Here is a 23,616-nt window from a genome sequence, read left to right as displayed (position 1 = left end):
GATAATCCATATAAGCATCATTATATAATTCGTCATTATAAATCACGTGATTTTATCATTGTTATCATTACGTCCTTAGAATAGTAGGAAATTCGGCCACTTTGAACCTTTAAAAAGGTTTAAACAATGGTTGAAAACGACAACCTGAAACGATATACCAGCACTGTCTATCTAATATTACTCCAGATACGACACATCATACGTGAGTGCATATTTGTGTTCATCTCTTGCCAGCTATGGGTGCACAACTATCTTTACTAGCGCAGACAGCACCATCAATTGCTATATCATCATACGTTGATGTTTTAGATGAGGTTCATTACCAATCACAGTTGAATTCGAGCAGGTTCTTGAAGACATGCAAGGCATTAGATCCTAATGGTGAAATTGTTGTGAAAGTTTTTTTGAAGCCTACCGAATCATACGATCTTAAAAGCATACATGATAAGATAGAGCGTCAATCGTTGATGCTACGACAGCTTCCGAATGTGCTGAATTATAGTAAGATATTGTATACCGATCGTGCAGGTTATCTGATACGGCAACATTTGAAAACAAACCTCTATGATAGACTAAGTTTGAGGCCATTTTTGCAGGAAATTGAGTTGAAATTCATGGCTTTCCAGTTATTGCAGATACTTGCTGATATACATATGAGAGACATTACCCATGGTGATATAAAGACAGAAAATATCATGGTAACAAGTTCAAACTGGTTGATTTTGACAGATTTTTCTGAATACATCAAGCCTAAGTATCTTCCTGAAGATAATCCAGGTGAGTATGCTTTTTATTTTGATACATCTCAAAGACGGACCTGCTATCTAGCCCCAGAAAGATTTGATACCAAGCGGTACAACGATGAGACCATCAATAAATTAGAAAAGGAGATGGATCTTTTTAGTTTGGGTTGTTGTCTATTTGAACTATTCACCGAGGGAAGACCATTGTTTAACTTATCTCAGCTATTCAAATATAAAAACGGTGAGAATGAGGCTTTAGAGACAATCAGATCTGAAATAAAAGATCCTGTTTTGCAATCGCTAATCTTAGACATGATTGCTCTGAATCCAGAGGATAGACTTAGTGCAAGAACCTTACTTTCCAAATACAAAGTTACTTTTTTTCCAGAAACATTCTACTCTTTTATTTATGAGTATTATAGGAATATGGTACAGCCGGCAGGTCTATCAAATGGTAATAAAACAACTATGAGCCTAACCTTGGAAGAACGTAAAAGAGATCTTGATACCACCGTCACTAAAATATTCAAAGATTTCTCCAAAATATGTATCACTGGTGAGTATCCTCTTAATAAATCTGATCTCATAATTGACGGGGATGAGCTGTCATTTGTTACTGATACAATTATGATAAATGGAGTGGGCCAGATTAAATTACAGAAATTCAGCACTATGAGCGGCGAGTCTGTACAAAATCAAAGCGCACTTTTGTTTCTCGCAACTCTCTTGCATTGCCTTCGAAACCTAATCAATCCAAAGAATAAAGAACGTTGCTTAGAAATGATATTAATATTGAGTCAATATATATCAGATACCAATAAATTAGATCGAGTGCTTCCGTTTGTTATGTTTATGGTTTTTGATGAAAATTCCAATGTGAAGGCTCTAGCAATTAAGGTTACTGCTCAACTTTTGCTTATCACCGAAACTATTTACCACACTAACGCTAATGTTTTTGTCGATTATATTTTGCCAAGATTGAACAAAATATGTCAGTCTCCTCAGACGGATGGATATGTTCGAATGGTTTTAGCAAATACTTTGGGCCACTTTGCTACATCTGCTATCAGGTTTCATGAACTCCCTTACTTGTTGAGTTTCCAGTCATCCAAAGTTGCTGAGGTGAATCAATTGCAGAACGTAAGACGTAAGCTTCTAAGACAATTTGAAGAAATCACAACCACTTTACTAACCGCACCTGAACCACACGTTAAAGAAGCCTTACTCTCTAATATTCTACCTATCTGCCATCTTTTTGGTAAAGAAAGGACAAATGATATAATTCTCAGTCACTTGATCACCTATTTGAATGACAAAAATTCGTCATTAAGAATCTCACTTATTAGATCTATTACTGGAGTTTCAGTACTACTTGGTTCAGTAGCTTTGGAGCAGTATATATTGCCACTCCTGACTCAAACCTTAAGCGACTCTGAGGAGGCGGTGGTCATTTCCGTCATTCAAAGTTTAATAAGCTTTTGTAAAGTTGGCCTTTTAAAAAGCAAATACTTCTATGACATTGCTTCTGAAATCGCTGTCCTTGTGTTACATCCAAATTTTTGGGTGCGAGAGTATACTATGCTACTATTGATAGAAATGGCATCGAAACTTTCAAAGCCTGAGCTGTACTGTATGATGTACCCGATCATCAAACCATTTTTTGAATTTGATGTTGAAATGACGTGGGAGTCTCTATTGATTAGCTCAAAAAAACCAGTTTCCAGAAATGTCTACAATCTTTTATGTAGTTGGACATTAAGATCATCGAAGTCGCTGTTTTGGAAGCATTTGCCGACCAAAAATGTAAACTCTTTTGGTAATAATACTGTGGAATTCATATCTAAGAATTTTTCTGTGAATAATTATGGCTTTCAGACTAATTTCAAGCCCTCAAAATCGCATGTAACTTCTATTGCTAATATTGAAATACCCTTGACAACTGAGGACAAGAACTGGATAGACAAGATAAAAAATGTGGGGTTGTCAGAGACAGAATTATGGAAGCTAGCTGCACTAAGACCATACGTCTTTCGGGTTTCAAAGATGTTATCCAGGAAACCTGAAACTCAATCCAACGAATATGATGATATTTTAACTGAAAGAAGAGTCTTTGGACTCCCTCAAACTGTTCTTTTTGACATTGAAGCTGTTGACTCCAGCAAAGAACAAAATACACATGTCATATTAAAACATATAACTTCAAAGGACAATATATCAGGGAAAATGAAATATACTTCTCCTCATATTCTTCAACGGCCGATCGATATGAACGGATCACTCATCCTTACTCCCAAGTCTCATCCGGTTATAAATTCTTCGTCTGAAAATGTTTATATTCAATTTGAACCCAGAACTCCACCGGCTTCTGCCGGTTCTGGTAAAGCTTCATTATCCTCTGGGGAATCCAAATTTAAAGTCACAAACAGTTACAATGGACATCAGAATTCCATTGTCGAGTATTTAAGGAGTATTGATATCAAACCACCTTTGAAAAGCTTTAGAGAATTCGGGGAAAGCTACATGGAGTCGGCGTTGCCGTTCTCTTTCACAGAATTCAATACCTTGAAGTTCATTTCAAGTTTGAGTGACCATAAACCTGCTCCTGTTACGGCCGTGGCAGCTAACAATTATAAGCCATACATTGTCACAGGTTCTGACGATGGCTTTCTGAAAATCTGGGATTTATCGAAAATAGAAAAAGGGTCTACTTTCAAGCCCGTAGTAAATCATGAGCTAGGATCATCCATCGTTGATATAACTTTCATTGCGAATTATGATGTGTTCGTGGTTTCAGCAAATGATGGATCCATCAATTTGTTCAAAATAAACTTCAAAAATCACATAACGAACCGCGAAATACAATGTATCGAAAATCTACGACATTTCACGTTTAAAGAAGCAAAAGAATATGGCACTTCTTTATCGTACACTAATGATGATTCAAAACCTTGGATAATTACTGTAACTAACCATGGTCGTATTGTTATGTTAGATATCAGAGACATGTCAGTCGTCCATCAAATCGTAATATCGCCCGTGTATGGTTCAGTTTCAACTTCGTCTGTTAGTTCTGACGGTCATTGGCTACTATGTGGAACAACACACGGAGCATTACTTCTTTGGAATCTCACATTTAAAATTTTGGTGAAATCTTGGTGTTTTGGAGATGAAAGTCCTATTCGCAAGGTCATTCTTTTCCAAAAGGATAGCAGAAAGAACGAATATAGCGCTATAGTGACCGGTGGAAGTTCTAAATGTTTATTCACAATATGGAATTTGACAAGACTTCAAGTGGAGGAAGTAGTTTCTTCATCTAACATGGACACATCAATTGATTACTTGGTACCGAAACCATTTAAAAGGGGCACGAAACTCAATCAAACGGCAATACTCAAGAATGACTACGTATGCGAATACATTTACAGGCAAGGTAATGTTTATTATGCTGATGGATTAACGTCTGAAATTTATAGGTACAATATCAGAAACAGATCCAACGTTTCACTTTTATCAACAAAAAGCGATTCCGACAAATCAAATGCAACTAAGCTAACTCTGAATTGCTGGCTTACAACTGTTGGAAAAACTTGGGATCATAACATTCAGGACCGTGTAACATATTATCATACAGATTTGATCAATTGCATGACTTTTGGCTGTTTACAGTCTGCAGCTGCACTTGTTTCAGCAGACAATTCGGGTATGATACATTTGTATATGCTTCAAAAGTAGTCGATTAACCAAATTACACTATCTCAGTTCTTTATAGAATATGAGAACATGAGTATCTTCGTATTCACTGAAGCTGCCAGTTTTATGATTGTTATTTGATGTGTAAATTTGTACAAAGGCATTTCACGTATAGCAGAATCTGAGCAACAATTTATGTTCTACAAAGAGAGTGGATGAAGCTATATACCAGACGGTTTCATTAAAACTGTCTATCTAATCCAAATTCTAGTTCTCTTTCTAATCCTAAAAGGTCATTTATATCTTGGCACTCAGGAGAGCCGTTATGCGTTTGCTGATGACTTAGACCCATTGGCGAATCTAGCACATTCTCACTAGGCCTAGGAGGGAAGTCAAGTTCATGGCTTGGTAAATTATCCGAATGAATACCAACAAGAGGATCTTGTTGTGACGCGGAACCCATCATTTGACTAGAAAACGGCTCATCGAACGATGGAACGTTAGATGCAGTTCTACCATTGTTCACTTGTTCTTCTAGCTGCGCTTGAAATGTGCGTTGATCTTCTCGTATTTGATCATCAAAACCACCGTCTGTCTTCCCCTGTTGTTGCTGTTGCTCGTGTAAGAGGGGTAATCTCACATATTGCCTGAAATCGGTCACTTCGTCAATTACCATTTGTTTAAGTTGTTCAATCTCATTGACACTTTCAAAAGAAAAATCGAACTTTTCTGTACATATCGGTTCATCTGCAGGATCATGCCAGATGGACAAATACGGATGTTGTAGAGCATCATCGACTGTTATTCTAAGTTGAGGATCAAAGCTTAACATTCCCTCAAGAAGGTTCAATGCATCCGGGTTGGCATTTGGGTATAAAGTGCTGAATGGTATCTTTGGAATATATCCTAGCTGGTGGATATAGTCTTGGACGTTTTTCGATCCGATTCTTTTCAAAGTTTCCTCTGGAGGAGTCCCCAAGACTTGTAAGATCCTATTCAATTGGTCGACGTAATCTTTACCCTTAAAGATAGGTTTCCCACCTAGCAATTCCGCCAAGATACAACCACAAGACCATACGTCAATAGCCTTTGTATAACCTTGATAGCTCAACATAATTTCCGGTGCTCTGTACCATCTCGTTGCCACGTATTCGGTCAAAAATTGGTTATTTTCTACTGGATTCTCGCTGTACCCTCTGGCCAATCCGAAATCACAAATCTTCAACTGACAATCAGCGTTAACCAAAAGATTCCCTGGCTTCAAATCACGATGGAGCACGTCTGCTGAATGAATATATTTTAACCCACAAAGAATCTGGTAGATGAACGATTGGTAATGGGCATCTGTTAAGGGCTGACCCGATTTTACAATTTGATGCATATCACATTCCATTAATTCCTCGTACAAATAAAGACCATTGAACATACCGTCCGGCTGGAACACAATATCCATATCGTATAGACAAGTGATATTTTTATGACCTCTAAAATGTCTTAGAAGTTTCAGTTCCCTTAGAGATCTTTTGCAGAGCAGAGTCTTTGAGAAAACGTTGGTAACTTTCTTAATAGCCACCGTGGTTTCATCTGCAGCTTCAGTGAACCGGGCAGAGCAAACAATCCCGTACGAACCATGACCTATTTCTTTAATCAACTGGAACCGTTTATCCACTGTGAAGTCCTGATTAAACACTTTGAAAGTGTGTCTATCTACCGCATCGTATTCGTTCATTTCGGTGGAGAAAAGGGCACAATCAGTTGATCCGGACTGATATTATGGGAAATTAAGTTCAAAATAAATGCCAGTAACAAGCTCACACGGTATTGATGCAGTTATATTTCCCTCCAGACCTATATACTTGTCTCTTTCATAAAAAGTGCATATGACGAGTGTATATAATTAAGAAATGATTTTGATGATTTCGATATTTGTAAATGAAAAGATTCTATATTTAAACATTTGGTAAGGGAAGAGAAATCTCGTAGTAAGAGCGAACCCCGTACTATGGAAAATAAACTTTAGCGAAGGAAGAGAGATGAGGGCTGTCTATGTGAGGAATATATGTATGTTTTTAAGATATCAGATATTTATTCGTCATCTTAGGTACTTAATATCCTCTATTTATAGAATGTCAGATAAGCTTGAAGGTTTAGGACCGAATGTCATAGTAATGTTCTTAATATTGCAAACTCATAGTCTGTTTCTTTATTTTCGCCAGTGTGGCACTCCATGATCACGTGTCAGTACACAGCACGTGATCAACATACTAAAATCCGGGTAATCAAAGAACAAAATAACAAAACATGTTACCCGGCCATCTGTTTCGGGATTTCTTCTTGGTTACCGGAAAAACTTTCCTATAGGAACTGGACCAGTCATTGCGCACGTGACTCAAATTCCATCATCGCGGGGACTGAGCAAAATGCAAAAGAAATTGAAAAGTTTCCACTATCCTATGCTGTAAACCACAACTGTGGTTTTCCCGATCCCAAAACAGCAAGCACGATGCCACAGCAAAGATAACATCAAAACGGTCTCCAATAATACTACGTAAAGATATGAATTCCATTCCCACACATAACACAGTTGTGGTTTGAATCATCACAGGTCGGTTCTCTATAGAGACTACGGACCACTACATACTTAGTCAGGTACAGGCTGACACAATTCGTGGTTCTTCGGTTTTTTCCACACATTGTATTCTGTGTCAAGTTGCTTTGCGTCCACCTGACATATCTCTTTCACACACACTCTCTGGTATCTTTACTTCCCATTACTCAACCACATACCAGTTGCAATGACTTAAGTTACTCAGCTTAGTTGTAGTTATGTTCACAAAGTGTGTGTAGTTTGTCTCTGCCCCCTTCTAATGTACTCCGTTAAGTGCCGTTAGTTCCTTCTCTTACTCATCTCTGTACTTTTATATGGTGTAAAATCTCCTTTAATTATGCTTCGAGCTCATCACTGGTTAGTTTTGCTCGAGAGAAGCAATCCATAGGGTTTTCCTACATCAACGTATTTACTACATTTTGTGAAACGGGAATCGGTTGCCCAGCCACAATGGAATATCTTTTCATTTGTCTGAGTATTAGGACCGAAACTGGATGTCGTTTGAATCACCTTTCGTAGTTATATCAGTTCGTATACGTATATATATATATATATATATATATATATATATATACTTTATACCCGTCCGGATCAGCAAGTGCTGGCTATAACTGGTTTCGTTTTGTGAACGTTTAATCGTTGGACATATACTTTTTGGACCTTGGGGAGTCATTGCTTAATAGTTTCTCATAGTGTTATTAAAAGGGGAGTTTTGAGGATGGCTACAACTGGCTTGGAGCAAATGAAAGGAACCACTGGAGACGGAAGGTTAAGTATGCCCACTGAAAATATGACCTCGCCGTCTACTACTAAACTTAATGAATTGCTACGAGGATTGAAAGAACAAGTTCAAGCCCAGACCGAGGCCCAGACTGAAGCTGAGTCAGGAGTTGATGTGACTGAGCCAGTCACAACTTCTGACGAGACGAATTCTGGCCAGGCTACAGGTTCTGTTTCTCAAAATTATACAGTGTCCAAAGCTGATGGAAAGACCAGGAAAGTTTCGGTATCGGTACCGAACGATCGACAACAGGACACAGCAAACGCAGTTGCTCAGTTTGGGAAACCGGGATCAGATTTATCGACACAGCTGCATGAATTGATCAATAACAACTCGGAGTTGGGATCGAGACTGCTATCGCTTTTGCTCGTGAGCAGTGGGAACGCAACAGATATTATTAACGCTGTAAATAATGGCGATCTGTCGAAACTGAATGGACTCACAAAAATATCACAACCGCCACCATCGCTAGCGACTTCGACTACTGGTAACGAGAAAAAGACCACCACCACCACTACTACTAATACCACTATATCGGATAAACAGGATTCAGTTGGTACTGATATAACGAAAGATGACATAGCAGAAGAAGATAACGATCTGATATGGAAACAACTAGAGAAACGGAGAAAGAATACAGAAGCGTCGGCGAGATTCAGAATACGCAAGAAACAAAGAGAAAAGGAGAAGTTTCAACAGTTGAGACAGCTAACTAAAGATATTAACGATATGTACGATACCATCGATTCTCTCATTAGTGAAAATAGTTACTGGAAGAAGAAACTAGAGGAACTGAATGAAATTAAATCGAAGGAGTTATTGGACAATATCAAACGACGCAATGGTCTATAGGAACAGCAGGCCTTAGTACTTACTGCTAATACTACCACCTTTATTATTTACTACATTATTCTCTTTTTTTGTAAAGGTATTTATTGATTGATATTATAACGCATTATGGGGATACTATTTTCACAGTTGAGAACTATACCTGGAAATATACTATATCAATTCACCAATCAGACTTGAAATAAATGTTTTCGGGTACCTACTTTCTTTAAACTGACGTTGGTTCTTCTTCTATTTCTGTTTTCAGACAAGATTTACTGTCACTGTGTGAAAGCAACTGGATTGTAAAGGAACCACACTAACCACAATTTCCAAGTCACGTGAGTATAGCCTACCAACGTCTGATCATCAATTGATGTTATACATGTAGATGCAGAGGAATTTGCTTCATAGAAGATGACGTTACATAACGATACACTTAGGCGGAGTAGTAGTGACAATGTGGGCTTTTTCCCTGGACACTTATTTTTTGTAGCTCTTTTAAAGTAAAATGGAATCTTTTCATGTGCCATTACTAACTACAATTGATTGGAAAAGACAAACCTGGTTTTAGTATATATCTTATATATAGCTAAAGTGGAGAATACTCATAAAACAACACACATAGAAGAGAGGGTTATTAACTTCATTCCTCTAGTTTATTCTGATAAAATGAGATTCGTTCCGCCCATTGTCGGTTTATTACCACCCTTTTTTGGCGCAAATATCCAATTTCCTGACTGGATACCCATCCAGATTGTTTGAAGTTTTGTTCTAATGCTTGGAATCTCGCGTCCTCTAGTGTCTGTTGTTCGATAAGGATATCGATATACTTACGAAGGGATGCGTTACTTGGTTTTTTATTCGTTGCATTCTTCCAATCATCAAACGAGGTCTTGTAACACCACACGTTCGATTGCTGTTGCAAAGGTGTTGTGTTGTTAGCTCCAAATTTCTCAGTGATCGTTATTGTTGGGAGCTTTTTGGACAATGCTTCCATATCTGCATCTGTGATGATGAGGTCTTCTTCATCCAAGTCTTGATCGTCGGTGTCTATCAGCTGCTTGTTCCTGGTATTTACTATATTTCCACTGTTCGCGCGTTCCGACATGATGGAGTTGGTATTGCTACTCCTCTTGTTGAGGCGTGAAGCTCTTCTCTGCTGGAAAGTAGAGCTAGACCGTTTTCTTAAAAGGTTGTTCTTGTTGCCGTTGTGTTCCTCTACAAACTCGTTCACAGAGTTTGTATCCAATCCGAAATTCATTGTAATGGCATCAGCATCATTCCCTTTGGAATTCCCATTCAGCATGTTGTCACTCAGTATTCTTGAACTTGTAGGTGATTCTTTTCTTGAACAGTTATTCCCACTACTCATGATTCTTGTAAATCCGCGTTTCACTTTAGAACCAAATGAAGGTATTCTATTTATATGAGGATCATTACTCATTGTAGATCGTAAAGATGTCGTGGATTCCTTGGACGATAGCGTCGGTCTGCTGTCGTTTGTATTGATAAAAAGATTTTTCTTGTTTCTACTTTCTAAGCGAGCAATAGCATCCAAGTCCAACGAAGCCATCCTGAAATCATTAATTGGTGATACAATGCCAAGTCCCGTATTTACATCAGGTGAATTCTCGGCACTTTGTCGAAGGGAGCGTTTCCTCAGCAAAGCACTTGAAGCTCTCCTAAGTAGAGGAACCCTCTTAGATACATTAATCTCAGAAGACGTGAAGGATCGATTATCTGAAGATTCGTCAAATGAACTTCGAGGAGCTTTGCTATTCCCTGAGAAAAAGTTTTGGATGGTATTAATGTTGGAGTTAGACCTGCTTCTGCTTCCTGTGATAGCCAAATTCGATGACCCTGATGCCATTGGAGCGTTATACAAGATCTCTTCATACTGGGGACTATTAGTCAATTCCAAAGGAGAACTTAAAGATGGGGTTGATATATCTGATGAGTTGGACCCAACCTCGTTTCCATTTTGCCCCACAATCAACTTCTTCAAATCCAAAAAGCGTTTATCTGATACCTCCGTGGTATTCGCATTGTTATAGATACTGGCACTGTTTGTATTTGACATGTTACTAGTCTTTTTAGATAGCCCCACGCTGACGTTTAAACCACTATTCGATCCAACCGAGTTGTCAGTCGTTGGGAACTGAGGTATTGCATTAGAGTTGGATCTACTTTTATTCCGGGTTCCTATACTGCTCGAAGAGGTATGAGCGCTTGACCTAGTACTTGTCTTATGAAGTGGAAACTCTCCAGTTTGCATCAACTGAGGCGATGTACCTGTAGACAGTAATAACGTTTCTTGATTTAAAGCTTGTGAGAGTAGCGAATTCGAAAATCGATGCTTCAGAGCCACTTTAGGAGAACTCATACTGGGAGATGACAGTGACTGTGGACCATAGGATGATGCATTATGTGTTGGTGAACTTTTATTCAAAGAGGAGCCTGTGGTAGAATGGCTAGGTATCTCGAGAGCCTGCGAAAGATCAAACGAAGTTTCCTCTGGTTCGCTATTTTTCGTATCCAACACCGGCGATATCGTATCTGAAGACTCTGTCTCCGAAGATGATACCGAACTTAGATTTCCTCCCGTCTCCTCTTGATATATGAGTGCAGCTTTAGTTTCCACGTCTGGCAATGGAGGGAGTAACAGTTCTTCCTCTCTATCGGTCAGTTCAGTGCCTTCCATTATGGCGTTCGCCGTACTATTTTCTGTCGTTTCTTGTTCTAGACTATCGTCGATAACAAGCCCCAGAAATCTTGTTTCAATCTCTGGTTGTTTCTGAACCGCTACCCCAATAGGAAGTGCAGTAGACTCCATCCCAAGACCAATATTTAAGCCCTCTTGTTCATTTTTGGACTCTGATAACAAGTTGTTTGAAGACATCTCAGTGATTATAACGGACGCCTCTCCAGTATTCTGGGACGCAGATAACTCAGAAGCATTATCTTCCTCCTCCTTTATATCCTGCAACGCAGTGCTAGGGTTTGCCATTACGAATTAACGAATGCTTTGAATGCTGTTTCGGAGATAAAATCCTGCTATAGACACAACAGAGCGGCAATGCAACCAGGTCTGCCAAGGTGTTAAAAAAGATTGATCAAAAGAGACACACGATTATTTCGAAATCCTTTCCAGTATATTCAACAGGTTCAACACAAGCACAGACACGAGAGATGTTTTAATCCACCCACTACCGGCCTATATGTATCAATAACAGCTCACCCTATCCTGACTTCAAGACACTATTGATTATGAAAACTCGATTGATTGTAATTTCTGTTTTTTTAACATGAAAGAACGTTGAAAAAAAAACTGAGCTTCGATATAGTATGCGTATAGGAGTAAAGGTGTGAAGAGTGAAGATGGAAGAAGGATGGTCCATGACCAACTTGATAGTTCCTGCGGAGTTCGTCGTTGTCAAATGACACATATGTGAGAAAGTGTAGTGTAACTTCTTGTATGAAGACTTGCAAGTATATATTAAATGATATATATATGGGAAGACTGCCGTAAAATATGTTACATAGGACGAGTTATGTTATAACCTGAAGGACACCGAGGCACACTAGGTGTGACTGTGCTTGCCTAGTCCTGTTGTTCCTGTTGCTTCTTCTTATCGAGATCTTGCTGCTTTTCGGCTTCGATTTCATCGACATAGTTGCTTATCTCTTCGGTGGTCAAAGTGACAATCTTTGAATCAGGTTTTACCACTGTAATTTCGATATTTCTAGCTCCGGTTTGTACCACTTCGAGCAAAGATTTGATGGTCAATTTGACACATTCTTTTTCATCAGCTGGAGGCTCATTCTTATTGTAATTCTTCTCTAAAAATTCACGTACTGTATTCGAGTTTCTACCAATGGATTGTGCACACCATGCGGAATAAATACCACTTGGCTCAGTCTGGTATAGACGTGGCTTATTGTCGCGTGGATCGAACCCTGCAATCAACACAGACACACCAAAGGGCCTCACACCACCGGATTGAGTGTAACGTTGCTGGACACCAGCAACGTATCTCGTCAAGTATTCCACCGTGACTGGGTCCTCTAAAGTCAAACGATGTGACTGTGCCTCTACTCTAGCCTTCTCGATGAGAATCCTCGAATCTGCGTTCAATCCAGCAAATGAAAGAACTACATGATTATCGATCTTAGAGATCTTCGAAGGCGTAATTCTAGGATCCTGTAACTTCAAAGTAGACCTTCTTTCGCACCCCAGCACAACACAATCAGCACCTTTCAATCCTACCGCACATGTACCCCTCTTAACTGCTTCCAATGCATATTCAACTTGGAAAATGTGTCCGTCTGGAGAAAAGATGGACAATGCCCTATCGTATCCACTCATGTCCCTACTATTATCTCTGTATTACTCTTTACTTTTGAAAAAAAATCTATGGCCAGGTAATTACACACAGAATAACCGCGCAAATATCTAATACGTTCGTACTTTCAAAGTTCAATTGGTCTCTGGCAACTGGTCTTGTCTGTCTTAAAACCAATGGTGGCAAACTAAAACCTTTAATTATATACATGCCTAAATGTATCAATTGAGTTGATTCCATCAATACAGAGATGATGATGAGAAAAAACCAAAATTGCAAGTCACGTGATCATACACGTGACTACAATATCATACACTATTACCCGGCCACGGGTTTCGAGGCGTGGATTTTTCGATCGGCAACAACGAGATTTTATAATTCGATCGTTATATATATGAAACTGGATGAATAGACTCTGAGTCTTGATTTCATTTAAAGATGAATACATTATACTAGTATATAAACTCCGCTCACCAGTTATTCACTGAATAGTGAAGTGATTCAAAGTCAAGGTTTGGTTAAACATGGCTGAAGAGGTTTTCAACGATATTCCGGAGGAGTTGCATGCTACCATTTTGTCCAGAGGTGATAGTTTGAATGTTATGAATTCGCACGATTTGGAACAAGATACCGATGATTTAAGAGAAGAGAACAGACAGTATTTGACTAATTTGGCGGATACCGGTGTTTCTGTGTCTAGAAGTCCTAGCACGACGAGTACTACTAGTTTGAGTCAACTGTCTAGTGAAAAGAATGGTGTTTCCTTCGGTAAGATCTTATCATTCGCAGGATCATGTTCTATAAATTTAGTTCTTCCCTTTATTAACGGGCTAATGCTTGGGTTTGGTGAGCTAGTGGCTCATGAGTTGAGCTGGAATTGGAACTGGTTTAATAGGAAGAACACAGGATACCGTATATTCCCTGAAAGTAGGAAAAAGTTTGAATATGACATCACTGAGACACATCCATCAAACTCTGGCAAGACAGTTAATGATACAGAAAGTAATGATAAATTTTTGTAAATAAGCCCAATCTAATTCTATATACACTCTTAGGTTTTTATTCCATTGTACAATATAATACTAATGATAATAATAATAATAATAATACAGATGATCAAAAGTTTATACGTTAATTAAGATTCCTGGTTTCTCTAAGTGCAATTGATATGTAGGGTCCTTACCGATGGGGAACTTCTTAGTTTCACCGCATATGCACTGGTACACAAGTACATCGGATTTACGTAGGTTCTTGCCCTTTTTCTTACTTCCGTTCATTATTTTCATCTGGAGGTTCCGTCCTGCTATTAGCAACCTTTGACATTTCTTACAAACTTGTCTCTTCATGTGCGGAGATAGTGCAAGCTGGTTCTTCTTCCGTATAGAATCCATATTTTTTATGTAGTTTCGGCTCAAGGCTTCGTCTTTATCACGTATCTGTGTTGCTAGGAAGGCCGAGGATTGTATGAGATAGTTCAACCTTTGGTAATGCTCTTTATTCCCAATACCCTTTGGTGCAGGAATTTGTATTGTTCCATCCGAATCGATGTTCGATTTCTTTTTGTTCTCTTTAACTTTCGCCGTCCGTTCGCTCATCTTATAACAGGTTGGCCGGTGTAAACTTTGACCTAGAACTGTCCCTGTTTGCATACAAACCTCATCTAGTGAGTGGTTCTTAACAATTTTCATTTCATCTTATATTTCTGATATGGACGAAAAGGTAGAAAAAGAGGAGGCTGCAATGCAAAGACAAAGAGAGATTGCTGATGTAACGCAGGAGTTCGTTAAAATGATACCTCCGCCATAATTCCTCTATATTTTTTATTCAATCTGAATCCATTACTTCCATGGAATTATAGTTAGCATAAGAGTCACCAAGATCGACGTTGAACTCGTCTAGCGTGATTTTCAAGATACTGGCGTCCATATCCAAGGACTTCATCTTTAGCAAGCTTAGTATCCCCCATTCATCCACGTTTAGTGCAGATACACTAACTTTGAAATCAACAGTATTGAGTTCAACGTTAGTACTCATGTAAGTGATGGATGTTAGGAGCAGAAACGTAAATGTCAAATCTAAGAACAATAACATTGCCCGACCACCTTTCCCACATTGCAGATCACCAATGAATTGCGTGAACCAGTAGCCATATTTCCACCGACACACGTCCCGTTCTATATTTATTACAGAATGGTACGCCACCGATGCAACGGTCTCTAGCAACAATAACACTTGTAGTCCCCTGAAATTTCTCAACATAATCGTCCGCATTTCTTCATGATTCTCTGTCAATTCTGCATGGTATACTATCAAAAGAGAATGTGACAGGTAGCTGAAAAACATAAGAATCAATGAACTTAGGGCAATAGTTATCGTTTGGTCCTTCATAAACCGTAGATAGATAACTGTATACATGAAGATCATTAATTTCCCGCAAAAATTAGAAACAATCATCTTTTATTTCATTCGCTCACTCACTACCTTACAACATCCATCCAAAACACGGCAGCCGAAATATTTAGAATGTATGATATACAAAGGACAGCTTGTAGACAAACACGTTGATCAAACTTCAACTCCCTAGTTTGTTTTCTTTTCCCTTTTGCCATTTAAAGGGTTACTTCATTCTCAGTTCATAATATTCATACTGTGAATTTAGTTTGAACATCGCTTTTCAACAATTTTCGAACTTAGACATCTACTTCTCACAATTTCAATGAAAACGTTCAATGAGCGTTTTTATTGAACAATAAACTGTTGCTTTTGTGTTAACGACTACTGGAGCCGATATCAAATAGTAGCAGACGCCAATTGCTATTCATCTCTAGTCAGCTGTATTGACCTTTTTTTTTTTGATTCTATTATTATTTGACTTCCGTTTGTTTTAAAGGCATTCTGTAGCATAGAAAGAACCAGGAAAACCAATCCAATTCTCGAACGGTATATCCTGACAATTCAATTTTATTTATGTTTCGTCGCGTGGTAACTCCTGTGAAGCCAGGTTATGGTATCTTGCGTAATAATGCGGGGTTAAGGGTACCGGTGTTACCGGTCCCAGCGCATGTGACGATGATAGCCGGTGGTAAACGATTTGCTTCTAGTAATAGCAATTCTGAAACCGGAACGGTTACAAATACTGCTGCCGCAACAACGGATAAAGCTAGTACTGGTGAGTTAGTTGATGCGTCAAAAGCACCAGCCACTAAGCCAGTAGCTGCAAAGAAAGAGAAGAAACCTCCCTTGTGGGATAGAATTAAACACGAGTTGACCCATTACGTCAACGGTACAAAACTTTTGGGGTATGAGATTAAAGTTTCCACCAAGCTTTTGGTGAAGTTCGTCCAAGGTTACGAACTTTCAAGACGTGAAAAGAATCAATTGAAGAGAACAATGGGTGATATCTTCCGTCTTGTTCCCTTCAGTGCCTTCTTAATTATCCCATTTGCAGAATTGTTACTTCCAGTGGCATTGAAGATATTTCCTAATTTGTTGCCTTCCACCTATGAAAGTGGTAAGGAAAAGAAAATTAAGAGGACTAAGTTGAACGAAATCAGGGCTAAGACATCAAACTTTTTACAAGAGACGTTGGAAGAGTCTTCTTTGATCAATTACAAATCTTTGGAATCAACAGAGAAAAAGAAACAGTTCCTGAACTTCTTCAAGAAGCTAAACTCCACCAAAGATGGTAAAGAAAACCTATTCACACACGAAGAAATCTTAAATGTTGCCAAGATGTTCAAGAACGATACCGTTTTGGATAACTTGTCCAGACCTCAATTAATTGCCATGGCCAAATACATGTCCTTGAGACCATTCGGTAACGATAACATGCTTCGTTACCAAATTCGTTTTAACTTGAAGCATATCATAGAAGATGATAAAACCATCGATTATGAAGGTGCTGCTTCGTTATCCGATGAGGAACTTTATCAGGCGTGTGTCTCAAGAGGTATTAAGACCTTCGGTGTTAGCAAAGATGAATTGCTAGAAAATTTGAAAGTTTGGTTAGATTTGAGATTGAGACATCAAGTCCCAAGTGTTTTGTTGGTGCTTTCGAGTGCTTACACGTTTGGTGGTATTCCAAAAGAACAAAAAGTCGATGCTTATTCTACCGCATCCATCGAAGCCGAGGTCGAAGATACGAAATTCAACAATTTATTGGATTTCTACTACGATGGTATTCTTCAAGTTTTGAGCAGTATCCCAGATCCAGTTTATAACGTCACTAAGTTGGATGTCTCAGAAAGCAAAGAACCTAGTTCTTCCACAGCAGCAGCTGCGAAGGCAGAGCCAAAGGAAGAACCCTCTATTACTAAATTAGCCAGCGAAGCTCTTGCTACTAATGCAAGTGCTGCATCTGCAGCTGCTAATGTTGTAAGTAACATCGCATCTGCTTCACCAAAATCCGAAACTGAAACCAAACCTGCTTCAGCCAAGTCTGAATCTAGCGTTACTGATCAAAAGAAGGAAGCCGTGCAAGAACCTCAGCCAGAACAAGCGAAGGATGAAAAAGAAGCAGTATCAGAAGAAGCGGAAGAAGAAGAAGAACAGCAAAAGACTGACGATAATGCATTCAAGTTAAGCGTTTTGAAGGAGCAAGAGGAGTTGATTAAGAAGGAAGAAGAAGAAGCTAAGTTGAGATCTCAAAGAGAAGTTATCAAAGATGACATCAACTTAGATGAAAAAGAAGAGGAAATTCCTGAAAAAGCTTCCTCGGAACCTGCTAAAGATACCAAAAATTCGGACGAACCATCTGATGGTAAGAAGCAATAATCACCCTCGTTGTTTTGAATGATCTATTATTTAACACAATTCGTTGATGACTGCGAATAAACTTTGTACGGTTTTGATACTTCATATTTATCAAACTTCATCATATTCATTTCAATTCCTTCTATGAAGGTTCCAACTTTGCGATATCTTTTTTTCACATCAATCTTTCCATTCCCCCTCCCAACATACTCATTTATATGTCAACGTTAGTGACGGTATTGGAAATTATTATATTTAAGTACAAATAAAAGCTCAGACACTTTCATTCGAAAAATTACAGGCACAAGTTATCTAACAGATATATCACTCCAGAGCAGCTCTGTCTCCATATTCGCGGAGATTGATTGAAACGCCCATGTTACCATTGCGCTGCCACTAAAGCGGACGGCACTGAGCGGAGTTGGATAAATTATATTCCAATAGCCAAATGATTTCAAATGATGGACCTCTCCACTGAACCGCATGATGGAGCTGTGAAAAACTATATTTTCATCCAAATATCCGATATAGTGTAACGGCTATCACATCACGCTTTCACCGTGGAGACCGGGGTTCGACTCCCCGTATCGGAGTTTTCTTTTTATTTTTTTCTTAGCTCTCGTTCGGACTGGACTTTTGAAATCCTCAAACTTTCCTTTATTTACATACATACATATATATATATATATATATATATATATATATAGACAACGTTACACTTGTTTCACCTGGCAGAAAGCTTGAGCCTTGGTTCAAACATACATATTCAGAGCACCAATTGTGTGGGTGAAGTGATTATCAATCTTTTCAATAATACTTAGCTGGAAAATTCACTCGTTTTCAATCCAGTTTCAATCAAGTTAGATCCAGGTTTTATTAGGGGCGTTGAGATAGTAATTCAGCATCCGATATCACCTATCCGGACTTGAAACCACTGAGGCACTTGTCATTCCTTTTCCGTGAAAATGGTTCTTGAAAAAATCCGAGTGTCTTCTGAAGGGGAGTTCATTGACTCTCATGATCGTGTGGTACAACTTCGTGGAGTGAACTTGGATCCATGCGTCAAATACCCGAATTCACCAACCGTAACTTCGCACTCTCCGTTACTTGACTCATTTTGGGATTCAGCAGATGATGCGAACTTTGTAAACCATCCTATCGACATTGATGAAGTAAATGAACATATTACTAGATTGAAGTCGATGGGGTATAATACCATTCGATTCTGTTTTAATTGGGAAGCATTGGAGCATAAGGGTCCAGGGCAGTACGATTTTGAGTACATTGAGTACGTACGTCAAGTTCTATTGAAAATATATGAAATCGGTGATATGTACGTGTATTTTGATCCACATCAGGATGTATGGTCCAGATTTACAGGTGGATCTGGAGCGCCTCTTTGGACTCTATATTGCGCGGGTTTCCAACCAAAAAGAGTTTCTGTCACTCAAGCTGCTATATTACATAATGAATACATCGACAAAGATACTGGGAAACAAGTAAAACATTACCCTAAGATGTTTTGGCCAACGAATTATTTCAAGTTAGCTTGCCAGACCATGTTTACGCTATTTTTTGGTGGAAGACAATATGCACCAAAGTGTATCATAAATGGTAAAAACATCCAGGATTATTTACAAGATTCATTCAATGATGCAATTGGTGCTATGTATCGATATTTGATGGAGCAATCACCAGAACTATTTGAAGGAAATTTGGTTCTTGGGTTAGAAACTGTTAATGAACCAAGCGAAGGATACATTGGCTATCCTATACTTTCGCAAATTCCAAAAGAAAGAGAGTTAAGGATGGGTCCCACTCCAACAGCTTTCCAAAGTTTTATTCTTGGAGAAGGGTTTGAAACCAATGTTGATCTATATGATATTACCGTGGCAGGACCCAAGAAAATTGGAACTACATTTGTTAATCCTGAAGGACAATCAGTATGGATGAACCAACAGGAAAGAGGCCAAATCGACGCACAATATGGATGGGAAAGAGATACAGAGTGGAAGACTGGGTGTATCTGGAAGTTACATAAGGTATGGGATATCAAAGAAATGAAACCGCGCTTGCTACATCCTCGGTACTTCTCTGACGGCGGAGTTGATATGAAGTATTTCATTAACAACATGTATGTTTCATACTTCGAGAAGTTTAGGAATATGTTCCGCAGTATAGATAAAGAAAGGTTTTTATTCATGCAAAATCCTGTTTTTCAACGGCCACCAGAGCTGAAGAACTCCTCTTTGATAGATGATAGAACGGTATTTTCCACGCATTTTTATGATGGTATGTCATTGATGTTTAAAACTTGGAACAAGATTTACAACGTCAACACCTTGGGAATAGTAAGGGGTAAGTATCTTAACCCGGTGTTCAGTGTGGTATTGGGTGAGAACAATATCAAAAAATGCATTTCAAAACAACTCCGTGACATAAGAGATGAGGCTAGAGAAGTGTTAGGTGGTCATGTTGCCGTCGTTTTCAGTGAAATTGGTATGCCATTTGATATGGACAACAAAGAAGCATATAAGACCGGACAATATACGTCACAGACAAGTGCTATGGATGCTATTGGATTCGCTTTGGAGAATAACAACCTATCATTTTCTCTTTGGTGTTATTGCTCGAAAAACTCTCATCAATGGGGCGATCAATGGAATAACGAAGATTTCTCACTTTGGAGTTCCGATGATGCTAAAAGGGAAAAAGTGACTGTAGAAGTTCCGCATCTTGGTAGTGAAACGGTATCCTTACAGGAATCAGAAATTTTCTCTTCACTTTCAGGATCAACAAGATCAACTAAATCAGCCAATACTTTCAAAACGGCAAATAACGGCATTGCACTAATAGACTATAGTGGGTTCAGGGCATTAGATTCTGTTTTGAGACCATCTCCAATTAAGATTAGTGGATCCTTCATTTCAGCAAAATTTGATCCCTTCAACAGCACTTACGATTTGGAAATTCATGGTCACGCGTCTTCCAGTAACAGATCTTTGATATTTCTGCCGGCATATCATTTCAAACTTGACAACATTATAATGAAATCCTCCTCTGGCCATTTCACTTACGATCCTGAGAGACAGATACTACAGTGGATTCACGAACCTGGCCATCAGTTTTTGAACATTTCTTTAATCAATGTGACAGCAAATGAGGACAGCTGTGTTATCTCATAAAAGGATTAAGCTTTGCTCCCGTACCATATATACACACACATATAAATAGACACATAATAAGTTTGTTCCAGATACTCATCATTCCCACTAGCTCTTCGTGCGGGCCAGTGCATATCTTTGTCATTTGGCGTCATGTGACTTCCTTGGCGTCACATTATCTAAATCGCAGTTTTTATCAAAATTCAAATTGACGCGTTTTGAAACAAGAATCAGATCAAATTCGATGAGTGCTCGAACTGACACTGTCGAGACAATCAACAGGACAAACGCCAAGGGTTTGTGACGGTCTCTGCTAGTGCAATTTCAACTCATATTAACCGCTAACTTTGACATGCCATCCTTAGTTGACGCCGTTGAGCCTGGCTCTTCCACTGTACCATCGTCATCGACTACCCCATATGGAGGTGACACTCCTCCTTCAAATTATGGACCTAGTTCATCAGATATGCAATACTACTATCAACATCTGTATCCTTTTAAGCAGATATTTCAATGGCTGAACCATTCACCTAAACCAGGCCGTGATATCATCAATAGAGAATTCGCGATGGCGTTCAGATCTGGTGCATACAAAAGATATAATTCGTTCAACAGCGTACAGGAGTTCAAAGTACAGATCCAGAAGGCTAATCCAGATAGATTTGAGATCGGTGCAGTGTACAATAAACCGCCAAGGGAGCGCGACTCTTTACTTAAGACTGAGATGAAACCGATGGAGAAAGAATTAGTTTTCGATATCGATATGGATGATTATGATAGTTATAGAACATGTTGTTCTGGGGCACAAGTGTGTCCCAAGTGTTGGCACTTTATTAAATTAGCTATGAAAGTAATCAATTCATCTTTGGAAAATGATTTCGGTTTTGATGAGTTCATTTGGGTTTTCTCTGGTAGACGTGGTGCCCATTGTTGGATTAGTGACAAGAGAGCCAGGGTCATGACGGATTCTCATAGGAAGAACATGTTGGATTATATGAACGTGGTTAGGGATAGAAATATTGAGAAGAGATTGAATTTGGTTAGACCGCTGCATCCACATCTATCAAGATCTCTGGAGATTTTGAAACCTCATTTCGTTGAAATCATTCTAAGGGAACAAGACACTTGGAGAGATGATGAACTAGCGATAAAATCTTTGGCTACCAGTTGTCACGACAAACAGCTATCTGAGCAGCTAAAGAAACTATGGACCAACAAACCTGGAAGATCAAGTGAGGAAAAATGGAAGGACATGGATGTGATAGCGTCTCAGCTAATAAGTAGCTTTCCTAAACAGAGACAACACGATTATTTGCAGAGACTACGCGAGAGTAAAGAAGATATCATCATCCAAACGCTATACCCTAAATTAGATGTGGAAGTCACAAAACAAACCATCCATTTACTCAAGGCTCCATTCTGTATACATCCATCCACTGGTAACGTTTGTGTACCGATTACAGAAGAGTTCTCACCAGAAATGGCACCAAAACTTATAAAATTACAGAACGAAATGGATACTAACGATAATCAAGTGCAACGCACTTCACTACAACCGTACCTAGACATGTTCGGAAAGTATGTCAACAAGTTGGTCAAACAAGAATTATCCTCACAAAAGAGAGACCGTGAAGAAGATATCAAGTCGTCTATTGACTTCTGAATGCCTAATTCAGCTGTCTTGCATGATCAAGCACATATATACATATGTATATTTACAAATAAGAACAATACCTATTTATCGATACTACCTGAAACAAAACAGTAAAATAAAAAACATTCAACAAGTGTATTCTTAGTTACTATCACCCCACAATTGGCGCCTAGCTTGGGCTTCATTCCTGCGAATAAAACGCTTTGTCTGTTTCTCTCTCTGTGTATTGTCACCTTTCATACAGTGGAAAACCTTTAAATGATGTTTGAAAATGTTTAACTAAAATACAATTGACAAAAAGAACATACACTTACGGTGGCAAACCTTTATCAGGGAGGAAACAGGGAAATATAGGGTCTATCGACAGTGAAAAGAGTCAAAGTTTATACTAAATCTCCCAATGGATGTTCTATTAGGTATAAGAGTCAAGGATTCGGTGATATTGGCCTCTTCAAAGGCTGTAACTAGGGGTATTTCAATTTTGAAAGATTCAGATGACAAGACCAGACAATTACTCCCTCACACACTAATGTCGTTCTCTGGTGAAGCTGGTGATACAGTACAGTTTGCTGAATATATCCAGGCTAATATGCAATTGTATTTGATTAGAGAAAATTATGAATTGTCTCCTCATGCGGCATCGAGTTTTGTTAGAACAGAATTGGCTAAATCCCTAAGATCGAGGAAACCATTCCAAGTTAACGTATTAATCGGTGGTTATGATACCAAGAATGAGAAAGCAGAGTTGTACCAGATAGATTATCTAGGTACTAAGGTAGAATTACCATACGCTGCCCACGGTTACGCTGGTTTCTACACATTCTCTCTATTGGATCGTCATTACAGAGAGGATTTAACAGTAGATGAAGCCTTAGGTTTATTGAAGCAATGTGTACAAGAGCTAGAGCTAAGAATGCCAGTTGATTTCAAGGGGGTTATTGTAAAAATCGTGGATAAGGATGGTGTTAGGGTCGTTGACGACTTTTAGTGCAATCTTTCTAACCAGAATCAAGTACATACACATATTTACATCTTTTGTATAAACAAAAC

At 38.7% G+C, this 23,616-nt stretch overlaps 12 protein-coding genes and 1 non-coding gene across 13 annotated transcripts; 8 read left to right on the top strand and 5 right to left on the bottom strand.

Annotated features, from left to right (window-relative positions):
* Window positions 1-236: 236 nt before the first annotated feature.
* On the top strand, window positions 237-4,475 carry VPS15 (ubiquitin-binding serine/threonine protein kinase VPS15; the record flags this gene model as incomplete). The annotated part of the gene is made up of 1 exon (XM_452060.1): window positions 237-4,475. One exon carries the CDS (start codon window positions 237-239, stop codon window positions 4,473-4,475), a length of 4,239 nt encoding a protein of 1,412 aa, XP_452060.1.
* Window positions 4,476-4,674: 199 nt separating this feature from the next.
* On the bottom strand, window positions 4,675-6,162 carry SLT2 (mitogen-activated serine/threonine-protein kinase SLT2; the record flags this gene model as incomplete). Its single annotated transcript, XM_452059.1, has 1 exon — window positions 4,675-6,162. The coding sequence occupies one exon, from the start codon at window positions 6,160-6,162 to the stop codon at window positions 4,675-4,677; it is 1,488 nt and encodes a 495-aa protein (XP_452059.1).
* A 1,597-nt stretch (window positions 6,163-7,759) lies between these two features.
* Window positions 7,760-8,674, top strand: MET28 (Met28p; the record flags this gene model as incomplete). Its single annotated transcript, XM_452058.1, has 1 exon — window positions 7,760-8,674. The coding sequence occupies one exon, from the start codon at window positions 7,760-7,762 to the stop codon at window positions 8,672-8,674; it is 915 nt and encodes a 304-aa protein (XP_452058.1).
* Window positions 8,675-9,296: 622 nt separating this feature from the next.
* Window positions 9,297-11,660, bottom strand: KLLA0_B11858g (uncharacterized protein; the record flags this gene model as incomplete). Its single annotated transcript, XM_452057.1, has 1 exon — window positions 9,297-11,660. The coding sequence occupies one exon, from the start codon at window positions 11,658-11,660 to the stop codon at window positions 9,297-9,299; it is 2,364 nt and encodes a 787-aa protein (XP_452057.1).
* Window positions 11,661-12,254: 594 nt separating this feature from the next.
* PRE6 (proteasome core particle subunit alpha 4) lies at window positions 12,255-13,019 on the bottom strand (the record flags this gene model as incomplete). The annotated part of the gene is made up of 1 exon (XM_452056.1): window positions 12,255-13,019. The coding sequence occupies one exon, from the start codon at window positions 13,017-13,019 to the stop codon at window positions 12,255-12,257; it is 765 nt and encodes a 254-aa protein (XP_452056.1).
* A 501-nt stretch (window positions 13,020-13,520) lies between these two features.
* Window positions 13,521-14,018, top strand: MIM1 (Mim1p; the record flags this gene model as incomplete). The annotated part of the gene is made up of 1 exon (XM_452055.1): window positions 13,521-14,018. One exon carries the CDS (start codon window positions 13,521-13,523, stop codon window positions 14,016-14,018), a length of 498 nt encoding a protein of 165 aa, XP_452055.1.
* A 102-nt stretch (window positions 14,019-14,120) lies between these two features.
* On the bottom strand, window positions 14,121-14,684 carry RPR2 (ribonuclease P protein subunit RPR2; the record flags this gene model as incomplete). Its single annotated transcript, XM_452054.1, has 1 exon — window positions 14,121-14,684. One exon carries the CDS (start codon window positions 14,682-14,684, stop codon window positions 14,121-14,123), a length of 564 nt encoding a protein of 187 aa, XP_452054.1.
* A 136-nt stretch (window positions 14,685-14,820) lies between these two features.
* Window positions 14,821-15,450, bottom strand: VLD1 (Vld1p; the record flags this gene model as incomplete). Its single annotated transcript, XM_452053.1, has 1 exon — window positions 14,821-15,450. One exon carries the CDS (start codon window positions 15,448-15,450, stop codon window positions 14,821-14,823), a length of 630 nt encoding a protein of 209 aa, XP_452053.1.
* A 513-nt stretch (window positions 15,451-15,963) lies between these two features.
* On the top strand, window positions 15,964-17,769 carry MDM38 (ribosome-binding protein MDM38; the record flags this gene model as incomplete). The annotated part of the gene is made up of 1 exon (XM_452052.1): window positions 15,964-17,769. One exon carries the CDS (start codon window positions 15,964-15,966, stop codon window positions 17,767-17,769), a length of 1,806 nt encoding a protein of 601 aa, XP_452052.1.
* A 500-nt stretch (window positions 17,770-18,269) lies between these two features.
* On the top strand, window positions 18,270-18,341 carry KLLA0_B11726r. The gene has a single exon. It is a non-coding gene; the product is annotated as a tRNA-Glu (tRNA).
* Window positions 18,342-18,713: 372 nt separating this feature from the next.
* Window positions 18,714-20,933, top strand: EGH1 (hydrolase; the record flags this gene model as incomplete). The annotated part of the gene is made up of 1 exon (XM_452051.1): window positions 18,714-20,933. The coding sequence occupies one exon, from the start codon at window positions 18,714-18,716 to the stop codon at window positions 20,931-20,933; it is 2,220 nt and encodes a 739-aa protein (XP_452051.1).
* Window positions 20,934-21,264: 331 nt separating this feature from the next.
* Window positions 21,265-22,575, top strand: PRI1 (DNA primase subunit PRI1; the record flags this gene model as incomplete). The annotated part of the gene is made up of 1 exon (XM_452050.1): window positions 21,265-22,575. The coding sequence occupies one exon, from the start codon at window positions 21,265-21,267 to the stop codon at window positions 22,573-22,575; it is 1,311 nt and encodes a 436-aa protein (XP_452050.1).
* Window positions 22,576-22,966: 391 nt separating this feature from the next.
* Window positions 22,967-23,554, top strand: PRE1 (proteasome core particle subunit beta 4; the record flags this gene model as incomplete). The annotated part of the gene is made up of 1 exon (XM_452049.1): window positions 22,967-23,554. One exon carries the CDS (start codon window positions 22,967-22,969, stop codon window positions 23,552-23,554), a length of 588 nt encoding a protein of 195 aa, XP_452049.1.
* Window positions 23,555-23,616: the final 62 nt, after the last annotated feature.

The sequence above is a fragment of the Kluyveromyces lactis genome, assembly GCF_000002515.2.
Source record: "Kluyveromyces lactis strain NRRL Y-1140 chromosome B complete sequence".
In the NCBI taxonomy this organism is placed as follows: Eukaryota; Fungi; Ascomycota; class Saccharomycetes; order Saccharomycetales; family Saccharomycetaceae; genus Kluyveromyces; species Kluyveromyces lactis.
This window is presented reverse-complemented; position numbering and strand designations above follow the sequence as displayed.